The following is an 11,636-nucleotide window of genomic DNA, read 5'->3' as shown; positions in this document are numbered from 1 at the left end:
CGGAAGTCAGACTGGAGCGCGTGAGGGCGGGGGAATTTCAAGGAATTGGACCGAACCCTGAGAAGGAATGCTGAATTTCCTACCATGCACCTTGCTTGAGTCGGGGAATTCCCGTCATCTCCTCTATTACCAATGCCATTTCTGAAACAGTCCTTTTTTTTTTTTTGAGACAGAGTCTCACTATGTCGCCGTCGGTGGAGTGCGGTAGCGTCACAGCTCACAGCAACCTCAAACTCTTGGGCTTAAGGATTCTCTTGCCTCAGCCTCCCAAGTAGCTGAGACTACAGATGCCCGCCACAACGCCCAGCTATTTTTTTGTTGTCGTTGTACTTTCTTTGTTGTTTCAGCAGGCCCTGGACGGGTTCAAACCCGCCACCTCCGGTGTACGTGGTGTACATGGCCAGCGCCCTAGCCGCTGAGCTACCGGCAACGAGCCTTATGCGATCCTCTTGCCTCAGCCTCCCTAATAGGTGGGACTACTGCTACAACGCCGGCTAGTTTTTTAGAGGTGTGTGTGGGGGAGGGTCTCCCTCCTGCTCAGACTAATTTCAACTGGTAGCTCAAGCGAGCCATCTGCCTGAGCCTCCCAGATTGCTGGGGTTACGGGCCTGAGGCGTCGTGCCTGGCCAGCAATGCCTTCTTCTTAAACCTCATGCCTCTCTTCCTTCCACAAATTATTTTTTGAGTGCCTACTATGTGCCGGGCAATTTTGGTTCCTGTTATTTCTTGTCAGAGTCAGCGAAATTGTTTCTAACTAGTCGTGCTTGAAAATCCCACGTGCACAGAATGAATATCTGAGAGTCAACACAAAAGATTTGAGGGTCTGACAATTTTCTCAGTTCTCCCAAGGAAGGTATGCAATTAGTGCCATTCTAAAGGCAGAGAAAGTAACTCTTAATAATTTTACAGGGATGCCTCCAGAGAGTGGAATTAATTTTCCTGGCGTTAGCTTAAAGCTTGGGTTCTGGAGTCACATAGGTCCAGATTTGTGTCACTGGCCAACCTATTATCTTGAGCACATTATTGAACTCCAAATAATAATTACAGCATCTAAAATTGGGAGTAAAATAATACTATTTCTTTGGGTCTTTGTCAGGGTTAAGTGAGATAATTCATGTAGGCTCTTAGCATGAGGCCTAGTCAATGTAAATACTTCATAAACATTAGCTATTTTTGTGTTGCCCACTGTATAAAACCTTCAGAAACTTTCCAGTGTCTACAAGATTGAGTTCAAGTTTCTTTACCATGGCATTACCAGACCCTTTACAAGCTGGCTCATCTTGGCCTCATCTTTCTCCATTTTCTCTTTGGCCTGTTGGACCTTCCTAGTTCTCCAGATGTTGAACTTCCTAGTTCTCCAAATGTGAATTTCTCTTTCATTCTAGTTCCAGGCTTTGTGCAAAAGCTGATCCTTCTGTTGGATTGCCCTTCCCCCATGGTCTGCTGCAAGATCCAAGCAAGTTACAATGCCCAGTTCTGGGTTGTTTGGCTTTGGCCTAAGACAATCCTAAATTAGCATTCAGGCTCTGCCAGCCATTGACCAGCTGTATGACCTCTGTCAAATGCTTCATCTTCGACTTTTGACTCACAGGATTATCATCAGGATTAAATTATATGATGTAGATAGTGTACCTAGCATAGTACCTGATTACGCAGTTATTAACACAAAAATGTGAATTCTCTTTCTCCTCTTCTTCCTTTTCTGAATCTTTCTCAGCCCTTTCCCATCTGTACCTTGTATGTATCTCTGCTATAAGATTAGTCATATTGTGTTGTAACTATTTGTCCCTTATCTGTCTTACATTATGAGTTCTTTCGAGGTCTGGGACCAGTCTTGGTCACACTTGCATCCTCAGGACCTAGCACAGTGCTTGGCACATGACAGATCCTTAATAAACATTTGTATGTTGAATAAATGAGGCAGGAACTGGTGCTAGACAAGGAATGGTGAACTTTCATATGGGAAATTCTCTTTGCAGGGATGCTTCATTATCTAAGCCCAAAAATCTTAAGAAAGATTTTCCTTTCTGGAGGTGAGATGGCTGAGACTATGCCTTACAAAGCACAGTGCCATATACATACTAGCTGATCAAGATATTCTATTTTTTTTTTTTTTGAGACAGAGTCTCAAGCTGGGTAGAGTGCCATGGCATCAGAGCTCATAGCAACCTCCAACTCTTGGGCTTAAGCGATTCTCTTCCCTCAGCCTCCCAAGTAGATGGGACTACAGGCACCCGCCATAATGCCCAGCTATTTTTTGGTTGTAGTTGTCATTGTTGTTTGGCAGGCCCAGGCTGGATTCGAATTTGCCAGCTCCAGTGTATATGGCTGGCACCCTAGCTGTGGGGCTACAGACGCTGGCCTGATCAAGATAATCTTGAAAGCATACTACCAATTTACTGAAGATTGTGCCTTATGGAGAGGTGAATTTTGAGGGTCTCACAAGCCTTTGCCTGGAAGGCTCCAGAGAGAGCAACACACAGTTCCATGCAGAATAGCAATGGTGATGTTCCTCCTGAGCCCAAAGGCATTGTTTTGTTCCAGTGAGACTGACAAAGAAGAATGAATTGGCTGCCTAGTCCTACCCTGGGAGAGAGTAGAGGATTGGGTCATACTCTCATAGCAGAAGAGAAGAACAAATGGGCCAGAGAGAAGCCAACCCTGTCCAAGCACCAACAAGTCTAGCCAGGGCTGGTGATGTCAGGTTACTTTTTAAAGGAGAAGGCTTCCCTTCTAAAAAGAAAAGGAACACTTTGATTTGTTTGCCAGGTTTCCTTCAGGACATAAATATGGTGAAGGATGGGCCAAGAGAAAGAAGAGGAAGTAGTGGCCAATCAAGGGACCACTGTGAGGAGTACCTGAACTCAAAAAACAAACCCTCTCACCAACATGTGTTCTTCTTCCACCTCAAAGCCCTGAAGGAGAGGTGGAGCTTTGGCTCTGCCAAGACAGCTGCTGAGATGAACTCTGAGTCCAGTGGCAGCTCACATTTCAGCACATGGTACAACTGCTCAAAGGCTCTTTGGATGACCTGGGAAACTCTTCCTCCCAAGGTCTTGAGTATTTGAAAATAAAGACCCCAGATAAAACAATCCCACAGGTATCACACTGGGGCTGCAGCTCCATTTATTTGCATAGCCAAAGGTTCCTGTTACAAGCAGCAGGTTACTGGTGGCATTTCCCTCTAGCCTGGGCAGGCACTAAGAGATACAGACACACAAATATGGATTTCAGATTTCTTTCTCTGAGCTTTGGAGGTCTGAAGAAACAATTTCCTCTTTTCCTGCCACCTCTATAAACCTCTAGAAGTCCGGTCAATTTACACTCACATATAAAGAATTTGCCCATAGTTTAAACACTGAATATTAAATAAAACTCATTGCACACTGTTCCTTTTATCACAGGTACAAAATTGAGAGTGTGAAGTTATCAAGGAACTGGTCTTGGAGAAAATGTACCTGCTACCTTCTTTCTTATTCCATGGAAGAGAGTGCTTCCTGGGCCTCATCTGGATCTTCTCTCACAGGGAGATTTGGGACACCTTCTAAAGAATGACTCAGTGTTGGCCTTCTTGAATGGCCACGGAAATGTTGCTCTTGTAGGTATCATCCCAATTTCAGCTCCAGAGTAAGACACAAAGTGCTCTGATACTCACAGAAAAGGAATCTGGGGCTTCTCAGGCTTGAGTACTGAACAGGGAGATTTATAGGGAATGGGACCAGGGAAGCTGGGGATGTTCAGTAGGTAAATCGCATCTTTTGTGAGTAGCCCAGTCTGTCCAAGTTGGGATGGCAGGCCAACTGCACCATTGGGGGCGGCCCACAAAGCAGCAGCAGCACATCATCTCCTGGGGCGGGCAGGTGCTCCCGGATCATGTCGGCAGTGACAAAGCCCTTGCTGTAGGCCCAATCTGAAGTATAGAAGAGAGGAAAGAATTGATGCTCCAGACATATGTTGGCAAGGGGGTGTGGTGCCATGAATATGAGCCATGGGGAGGGCCCAGAGAGGCTCCTGAGAAGGTATCAATTTGCAGCAGCAGCTGGATGGGTACACTAAGCCTGTGTCAGGCCAAGCCTCAGTAGCACAGCCATCCATCCTTATGACCCACCTGGTATACAGGGGCCGAAGGAAAAGGAAACAGAGACCACTCTGTTTGGGCAATAGGACATGGGAGTTTGGCAGTGTCAGGGAGGGTTGGTGTCACTAAAACCAGAACTCACAGAGGGACAAGGTCTTGATTTTGATGAAGAGGGGATAGTAGGATATCTAGAAACGGGGAAGATACCTTTTGGGGGATGATCTAGGGTGAACCAGAGCTTAAAGCGATTAGGATGTCGGGTCTGCAGTTCTTCCAAGTCCTCCCGCAAGATGATGTCTTTTTCAGTCTGAAATGCAAAGGGAAAGGGAAGTCTTTAGGAACCTTCTCAGGCCCACATGAAAAAGTTTCCTTCTTTAACAACTTTACAATGAAGACAGAAAAAAATGTAAAGAAATGCTAAAGTTCAGGCGGTGCCTGTAGTTCAGTGGGTAGGGTGCCGGCCACATACACCGAGGCTGGCGGGTTTGAACCCAGTCTGGGCCAGCTAAAACAACAATGACAACTGCAACAAAAAAATAGCTGGGCGTTGCGGTGGGCGCCTGTAGTCAACTCTGTCTCAAAAAAAAAGAAAGAAATGCTAAAGTTCTAGGGAATAAGCAAGACTTGTAGGCTATTAGGGAGTTAGGAGGAGGGTAAAGAGAGGGGAACAATCTTTACACATTATGAAAAAGTATGGAATTTTTTTTTTTTTTTTTTTGAGACAGAGTCTCACTATGTTGCCCTCGGTAGAGCACCGTGGTGTCACAACTCCCAGCAACCTCAAACTCTCGGGCTTAAGCGATTCTCTTGCCTCAGCCACCCGAGTAGCTGGGACTACAGGAGCCTGCCACAATGCCCGACTATTTTTGGTTGCAGTTGTCATTGTTGTTTAGCAGGCCTAGGCTGGGATCGAACTCACCAGCCTTGGTGTATGTGGCTGACGCCCTACTCACTGAGCTACGGGCACTGATCCAAAAGATATTTAATCAAGAATATTTAGATTAAAGAATATTTAAATTAAAGAATATTTAATCAAGAAGATTCAAGTTTCGGGCGGTGCCTATGGCTCAGTGGGTAGGGCGCTGGCCCCATATACTGAGGGTGGCAGGTTCAAACCTGGCCCTGGCCAAACTGCAACAAAAAATAGCTGGGTGTTGTGGTAGGCACCTGTAATCTCAGCTACTTGGGAGGCTGAGGCAAGAGAATTGCCTCAGCCCAGTAGTTGGAGGTTGCTGTGAGCTATGACGCCAAGGCACTCTACCGAGGGTGATAAAGTGAGACTGTCTCAAAAAAAAAAAAAAAAGAAAGAAAGAAAAAAAAGAAGATTCAAGTTTACATGCTCAAGACTAGGTGCCTTAAATGTTTCTTCTTTCCTTTGGGGCCAGGGAAGGAATTCGGCTCAATGTTCTTTCCTTTTTCCTCCTTGTTGTAGTAAACAGTATTGTACCTTGCAGAGGGGACCTTGGGCAGAAACTAAAACAGAGACTGAGCCAGTTCTATCCATTGATGCCACATCTCTCAGTCCTTCCTAGACAGCAACTTTGAAGTCCCAGGATTAAGAAAGGCAAACAAACCTGGTTGGCAAAAAGCAGAAAGCATTGGGTTGGATCTTCAGGGACTTTCAGGATGGCTTGGATTAGCTGTAGCATTGGGGTGATTCCTGCATGAAGATATCCCACAGTGAGACGGGGTGGTTCTCACTCCCTCTCCCCTGTGCCAGCTCCTTAGCTGACCCTTCTATCTTAATTCTACTCATCCACCGCTTCACTCTATTTTCTTTTAGTATTCTAATTTTCTCAACTCCTCCTGCATATTCCCCAGTATCTACACTTCTTAGATGGATTGGATCCATCTAAGGAACCAATCTAAGACTCATCCTTGTCAAAGTCCATTGGTGCCTACGACTCAGATGTCATAGATGACTACAAGTACCTCCTGAGTCAATGCTGAGGGTCTGGAACACTTTATTCATAGAGGTTATGTGTATGTACTTTGGAAACAGGCAGAGCAAGGCATTAATCTTGTATCTGGCCATTACCAACTAAATAACCATGTGCAAACCATTTAGCCTCTCTCAACCTCTATTTTCTCATCTGTAAAAGGGAAAGACTAGTACCTACTTCACAGATACAGATACAAGTGTCTAATTTATGTGTGTAATACACAGTAGTATATTAAATTATACAGCGTCCAATATTAGACTCTACAGCAGTGGTTCTCAACTTGTGGGTTGTGGCCCCCTTTTTTTTTTATCTGCCAGTTTTTTTTTTGGTTGTGGCCCCTTTTTAACAATGAAAATACATTGCGACGGGTGGCGCCTGTGGCTCAGTGAGCAGGGCGCTGGCCCCATATGCCGAGGGTGGCAAGTTCAAACCCAGCCCGGGCCAAACTGCAACAAAAAAATAGCTGGGCGTTGTGGCGGGCGCCTGTAGTCCCAGCTACTCGGGAGGCTGAGGCAGGAGAATCGCCTAAGCCCAGGAGTTGGAGGTTGCTGTGAGCTGTGTGATGCCACGGCACTCTACCAAGGGCAATAAAGTGAAACTCTGTCTCTACAAAAAAAAAAAAAGAAAATACATTGCGACATTAGGAAGGTTGAGAATCACTGCTCTACAGTGTCTAACGTATAGTAGTATCCAGTGTTAATTTTCTTTCTTCTTGACTAGTCATTCCTAGATGCTCTCTCTATTCTTACCTAAAAATTATTAGATCCATTGAATGAGAAGAGAGTCTACTTGATTTATTTCTCTCATTCTATCGGTTTAAAATTTTTTTGGTTTCTACCTACTTATGATTTTGTTTTTCTGATACTGGGGAGCTCTAGGTATTGCTGAGAATCCCCTAAAGAACAGGTTGGATATTTTTACCAAATCTTCTGAAGGTCACTTAGGAGTTTGCATGGCAACAATCAACAATGGGTAGGAGAGAATGGTCCCTCAAGGTAATGCACCTGTTCCACCAGCAATCATTCCCAGTTTCTTCGCCACTCGGGCTTCTGGTGGAGATTTCTTATTGGGCTGAATGTTAAACTGCCCTGAGAAGTCAAGTGAAGAAAGGAGTAGAAGAACAAAGTCAATATGGAGAACAACAACAACAAAAAAAACCCAACACAGAATTGAAAATACACCCAAGCCCAGTTTAGCAGCTGCTATGAAATCTGATCCTGGAACTTGGGTGGAGGTTTGAGTTGAGCCAGCTCTAACAATAATACACTTGAAGGATAATGGGGCCAGAGCTATCTGTCTAGCAGTCAGTTCAGGGACACACAATGCACATCAGCTGCCTTTGGCAAAGGGTCACTCCCTGATGAGGGTGACAGGCATGGGGCCAGGTGTGACTCTGTTTTCCCAAGTGGCACACAGCAGCTCTAGGGAGCCTGCTAATGCACCAGCTGTTCCCATGGGAAGGGCTGAAAGCTCTTTGGCTCTCCCCACAGCTCAGTAGAGGGGAAAATCTTTGAGGGAGGGAAAGAGAGGCATATGTTTGCTTTAGTAATCTCCACAGCTGTCATGGCTAGTGAATTTATGTGGATAGGGAAAAGGAATTGTTCCCTGTGGCTGAGAAATATGCCTTTCTATAGTGTTAGTGTTATGTTTAGAAAGAAAGGTGGCCATGGCTTTTTCATGCACACACATCCACAGCTGTACTATGCCAAGAAGACTATGGGAACTGGAGAAGTGGGAGACAGGCTCATGAAGACAGATTATTACCTTTTCCAGTGTAAGTGAGCAATCCACTTGGCCCCCGAAACTCTACCACATCCCCAATCTTCAGGCTATCCAGGTACTGAGACATCTTCCCTCCTTCAGGAAATTTGGGGTGCACACCTTTCAGGTAGATCTGATAAGACAGGAAGAAAGCTATCTTATTGGCAATGTCACTAGTTTTTGAACCCCATGTTGACTGAACCCACCTGAGGCTAGGGCAAAGATCACACATGCACTATCTTTTCCTAGTCCAAATACTTTCCTTATATCCACAAAGGACATGTGATTTCCTGCTATCAAAAAAATCTTGGAAGTTTCTATAAATCCCAGAAAGAGTGGGGTAAGCAGCCCGTGTGGTTCTTTCTTACCCCCTTACCTTGATGACAAGATCCACATACCCTTGATCCTCATCACTGGTGACAGGAGTGTATGGCCTGATGACCAGGCTGCCATCGATTCGGGCAGAAAGGTAGATATGTTTGCCTGGAAACAATGCAGAGAGCTACATAAGGGCTACTTGTGAATGTGAATGTTCTGCATCCCTGTCAGCTCTCAAAATATTCAGAGATGTTTGAAAGAATATGATGTCTTGCTTCCTGCCCTGGCTCCAAGGAGCTACTAGGCAGGGAGAACTCACCCCTTTGAGCCTTTGGTTAGATCTCTCACACTCCCCACATTGGAGAAACTCATATCAATTACCGTCAGGACCTTGGAAGTAGTGAATCAAACAAGGTCCAGGGCAATAGGAAAAAGTTAGTGTTTGCTTGGGGGGAATTAAGAGCAAATCATTCAAGAAAAAGGGAAGACTGTTGAGTGTTAAAGATGGCTGGGGGGCACAGAAGCCACACCCTAGAGGGGCCACGGGCACTTCACAGCCTAGAGGATCCAGAGGCAAGTGTGGGAAAGGAAATAGATTGAAGTAGTGTGTTCACAGACCCCAGAAGGGGAGTCACCCTCTTTGCATACCGGGGAAGGAAGCCCACTCCACACTTTCCTTACCCACAGGCAGCCCCAGAATGTGGTGGGTGGTGGGCAGGGCAAAGCGGAACCTCTTGGTGTTGTGGCTCACAGTCTGGAGGATGGATGACACAGTGTTTCACCAAGTGAAGCTGGCTGCCAAGACCCTTTGAGCACCCAGGGATGCTGTCCCCTTCATACCAGGAAAATTCTAGTCCCCTCCTTTTTCCTGGCCCTTTCTTCCACAACTTACCGTCTTGTCCAGCAGTCGCAGCAGATACTTTTCACTGGGGTCCAGAAGAGTGACCTGAGGCCGGCGGGACCTCCGAACCAGGTAGGAGCCCAGAGCCAGGCCAAGCAGAGTAAGCAGCCCCACCCCAAGGGAGGCCAGAAGGGCTGAGCTCTGTGGGTAGAGGAGGCAGCGTGACCGCCACGCTTGGGGAAGAGCCCGGGGCGTAGGTGGCGACCGACCAGCCTCCCCAGGGGTGGCGATCCGGAGCTCCAGCGCGGAGGCATGTCAAGGGTAGAGGGGTAACCTGAGCAGGGTCCGGAGCTGGGACCAGGGTGGGTCCAGAGCTCTGCGGGGCGGGGTCGGTGGTGAAAGCCACAGGTCTGGAGCACAGCACCCAGAACCAGATGGGGCGGGGTCCTCAGGTGCAGGATATGGAATGAGGGTCTCACCGGCTGGATTCCCATGACGGCGCGTTGTCTTCCACCACCCGACTGACAGACTGATCCCACAATGCGCCGCGGGGCGGGCCTGGAGGCGGAGCCTAACAGGAGGGGCGACCAGAAGGCGGGGCCTGTAAGGAGGTGGGGCCTGAGGGCGGAGCCTCGGTGGAGGCGGAGCCTCGGTGGAGGCGGAGCCGGTCTGCTCAGAGCTCAGCTGTTCCTTCTGTGACTAGGTGGCCCGTGGGCCCAGAATCTCCTGTCGTTATCCAGGATCTTTTGAGACCGCATCGCCACCTCTTCCTTCCCAGCTTTCTGGTCCCTGCCATTTCGACCCGCTTATCTCCGAACGGGATGGGAGGTCCGTCTAATGCAGAACCATGCTAAACTGAGGACTTGGAAATCTCTTAGTCTGCGAATGCTAAACAGAGGGTATAAGGCTGAGCCAGAGACAGACTCAAAGTAGAGCAGGAAGCCTGACATTAATTATTGTGCATTACCTTAGGTTTTTAACAGGCTGAATTACAGCAAGAGAATCGAGCAGCCTGGAGAAGTCTTTTTCAGGAATGAACAGTGGCGCGGCAACTTCATCTTGTCTCTTTTGATGAAAGACTGGTTTGTTCACAGTGCCAGGCCAGTAGGCCCTCAAGATATCTAAGGAGCTTCCTGGGGGTTCAAGTCAAGCTTAACATACTGCTCTTGTTCTCATGCCCTCTGGGTCAAAGACCTGGGCTTTGGCCAGGCTTTGGAAGGTTGAGCTGGAGGAATGCTTGAATCCAGGAATTCGATACAAACCTGGGCAACATAGTGAGATTCCTTTCTACAAAACAACAAAAACAACAACAATAAAAGACAGCATGGAGGCTCTGTTGGAGTTTTAGGGTTGAGATCTGTTGGCAGCAGAAGCATGAGACAGGATGTGGGCGGCGCCTGTGGCTCAAGGAGTAGGGCGCCGGTCCCATATGCCGGAGGTGGCGGGTTCAAACCCAGCCCTGGCCCAAAAAAAAAACCACAAAAAAAAAAAAAAAAAAAAGCATGAGACAGGATGAGTCAGAAAAAGATACTGAGAGCCACTGGAACCACACATTTGTCAGGATGACCATACTTTCTCATGCACTAGTTTCCCAACAAGAATGACATTTGTTCTTTGATGTGCAGTGATAGCTGAGATCTCCCCCGATGTCATTGTCAACACTTAAAAGAATAATATCTGGGCAGCAGGGACATTGGAGCCCCAGTTTTCAGTTGTAATTGGTAAACTCTGTGTGACAGGACTGGGCTGGGTTCAATCCCGCCAGCTCCGGTGTATGTGGCTGGCACCCTAGCCGCTGAGCTACAGGCACCGAGCCAGTAATTGGTAAACTCTGTGGATGACCCAAAAGATACTTTGCTTTCCTTTTCTTCTGGGCTCATTGAAAATGTCACTAAGAGCTGGGTACTTCCTCTGAATTTTCAAAGTAGCCTATACACTGACTCGAGGGAAGTCAGTATCAGGGTGGGTAAAGTGCCAATTCATGAGAGAGTGTTGAAAAGGAGAAGGAAGGGATCCTTCCCTTTTTTCTGTTCTGAGAGATTGAGATTATGTTCCGGTGCTTCTGACACTCCCACTGCTGGCTCAGTTAAGAAGCCACACTACTTATTCTCGTCACTGCTCAGCTCTGATTGGAGAGGTTCTATGCTCTCCTCCCTCTGGTGGATAGATGGTGCAGCAAAGGAAGGAGAGAGATGAAACCAAAGGACAGTGTAACTACAACCTGAGGCTCTCTCAGGGATTGTGTCTTCTGAACCCCAAAGTGGCACACTGTAACTAGCAAGAGAACCACAACAACTAGCATGGGCATGGAACTACAAGACAGAATGCTTGAGGCTAGGTTTATCCTGGAAGCTTTAATGGTTGGTCTCAGTAGCCGTGGGTGATGAGCTCCTTAGTTCTGAATATGGATGCTGTAGTAGTGTTAGGTCAGAGCTGCTGCTTTGTGTTGGAGACTGGACCAGATGATCCAGACTCAGAGATTTTCCTGTCTCAGATTCTGTGTTTCTACCATGTCAGGCCAGAAGATGAACTCCTCCTCACCATAACTCACAGTAATTGATCATTTACTCCTATTCAGAAGAAATGATAGGCTTTTCTGCATTTTTATCCAAGCCAATCTTTCTTGCTTTTTTTTTTTTGAGACAGAGTCTTGCTTTGTCACCCTTGTTAAAGTGCTATGGCAACCTCAAACTCC

The 11,636-nt window shown here is 46.9% G+C and overlaps 1 protein-coding gene across 1 annotated transcript; it reads right to left on the bottom strand.

Annotated features, from left to right (window-relative positions):
• Positions 1 to 3,103: 3,103 nt before the first annotated feature.
• LOC128596927 (NADH-cytochrome b5 reductase 1) lies at positions 3,104 to 9,521 on the bottom strand. Its single transcript, XM_053606781.1, has 9 exons — positions 9,421 to 9,521; positions 8,993 to 9,142; positions 8,782 to 8,854; positions 8,159 to 8,265; positions 7,786 to 7,915; positions 7,026 to 7,109; positions 5,653 to 5,738; positions 4,286 to 4,385; positions 3,104 to 3,910 (listed from the first exon to the last, which is right to left on the bottom strand). Exons 1-9 carry the CDS (start codon positions 9,433 to 9,435, stop codon positions 3,738 to 3,740), a joined length of 918 nt encoding a protein of 305 aa, XP_053462756.1. The 5' UTR covers positions 9,436 to 9,521; the 3' UTR covers positions 3,104 to 3,737.
• Positions 9,522 to 11,636: the final 2,115 nt, after the last annotated feature.

Source organism: Nycticebus coucang, chromosome 10, assembly GCF_027406575.1.
Source record: "Nycticebus coucang isolate mNycCou1 chromosome 10, mNycCou1.pri, whole genome shotgun sequence".
Lineage (NCBI taxonomy): Eukaryota > Metazoa > Chordata > Mammalia > Primates > Lorisidae > Nycticebus > Nycticebus coucang.
This window is presented reverse-complemented; position numbering and strand designations above follow the sequence as displayed.

What these genes read in the sequence shown, in the direction of transcription:
- LOC128596927 (XM_053606781.1), bottom strand. An exon ending in CATTCTGGGGCTGCCTGTGG is followed by an intron (nt 8,266 to 8,781) that starts GTAAGGAAAGTG and finishes CATTGTTTCCAG; the next exon opens with GCAAACATATCTACCTTTCT. An exon ending in TTCTGCTTTTTGCCAACCAG is followed by an intron (nt 4,386 to 5,652) that starts GTTTGTTTGCCT and finishes TTTGCATTTCAG; the next exon opens with ACTGAAAAAGACATCATCTT.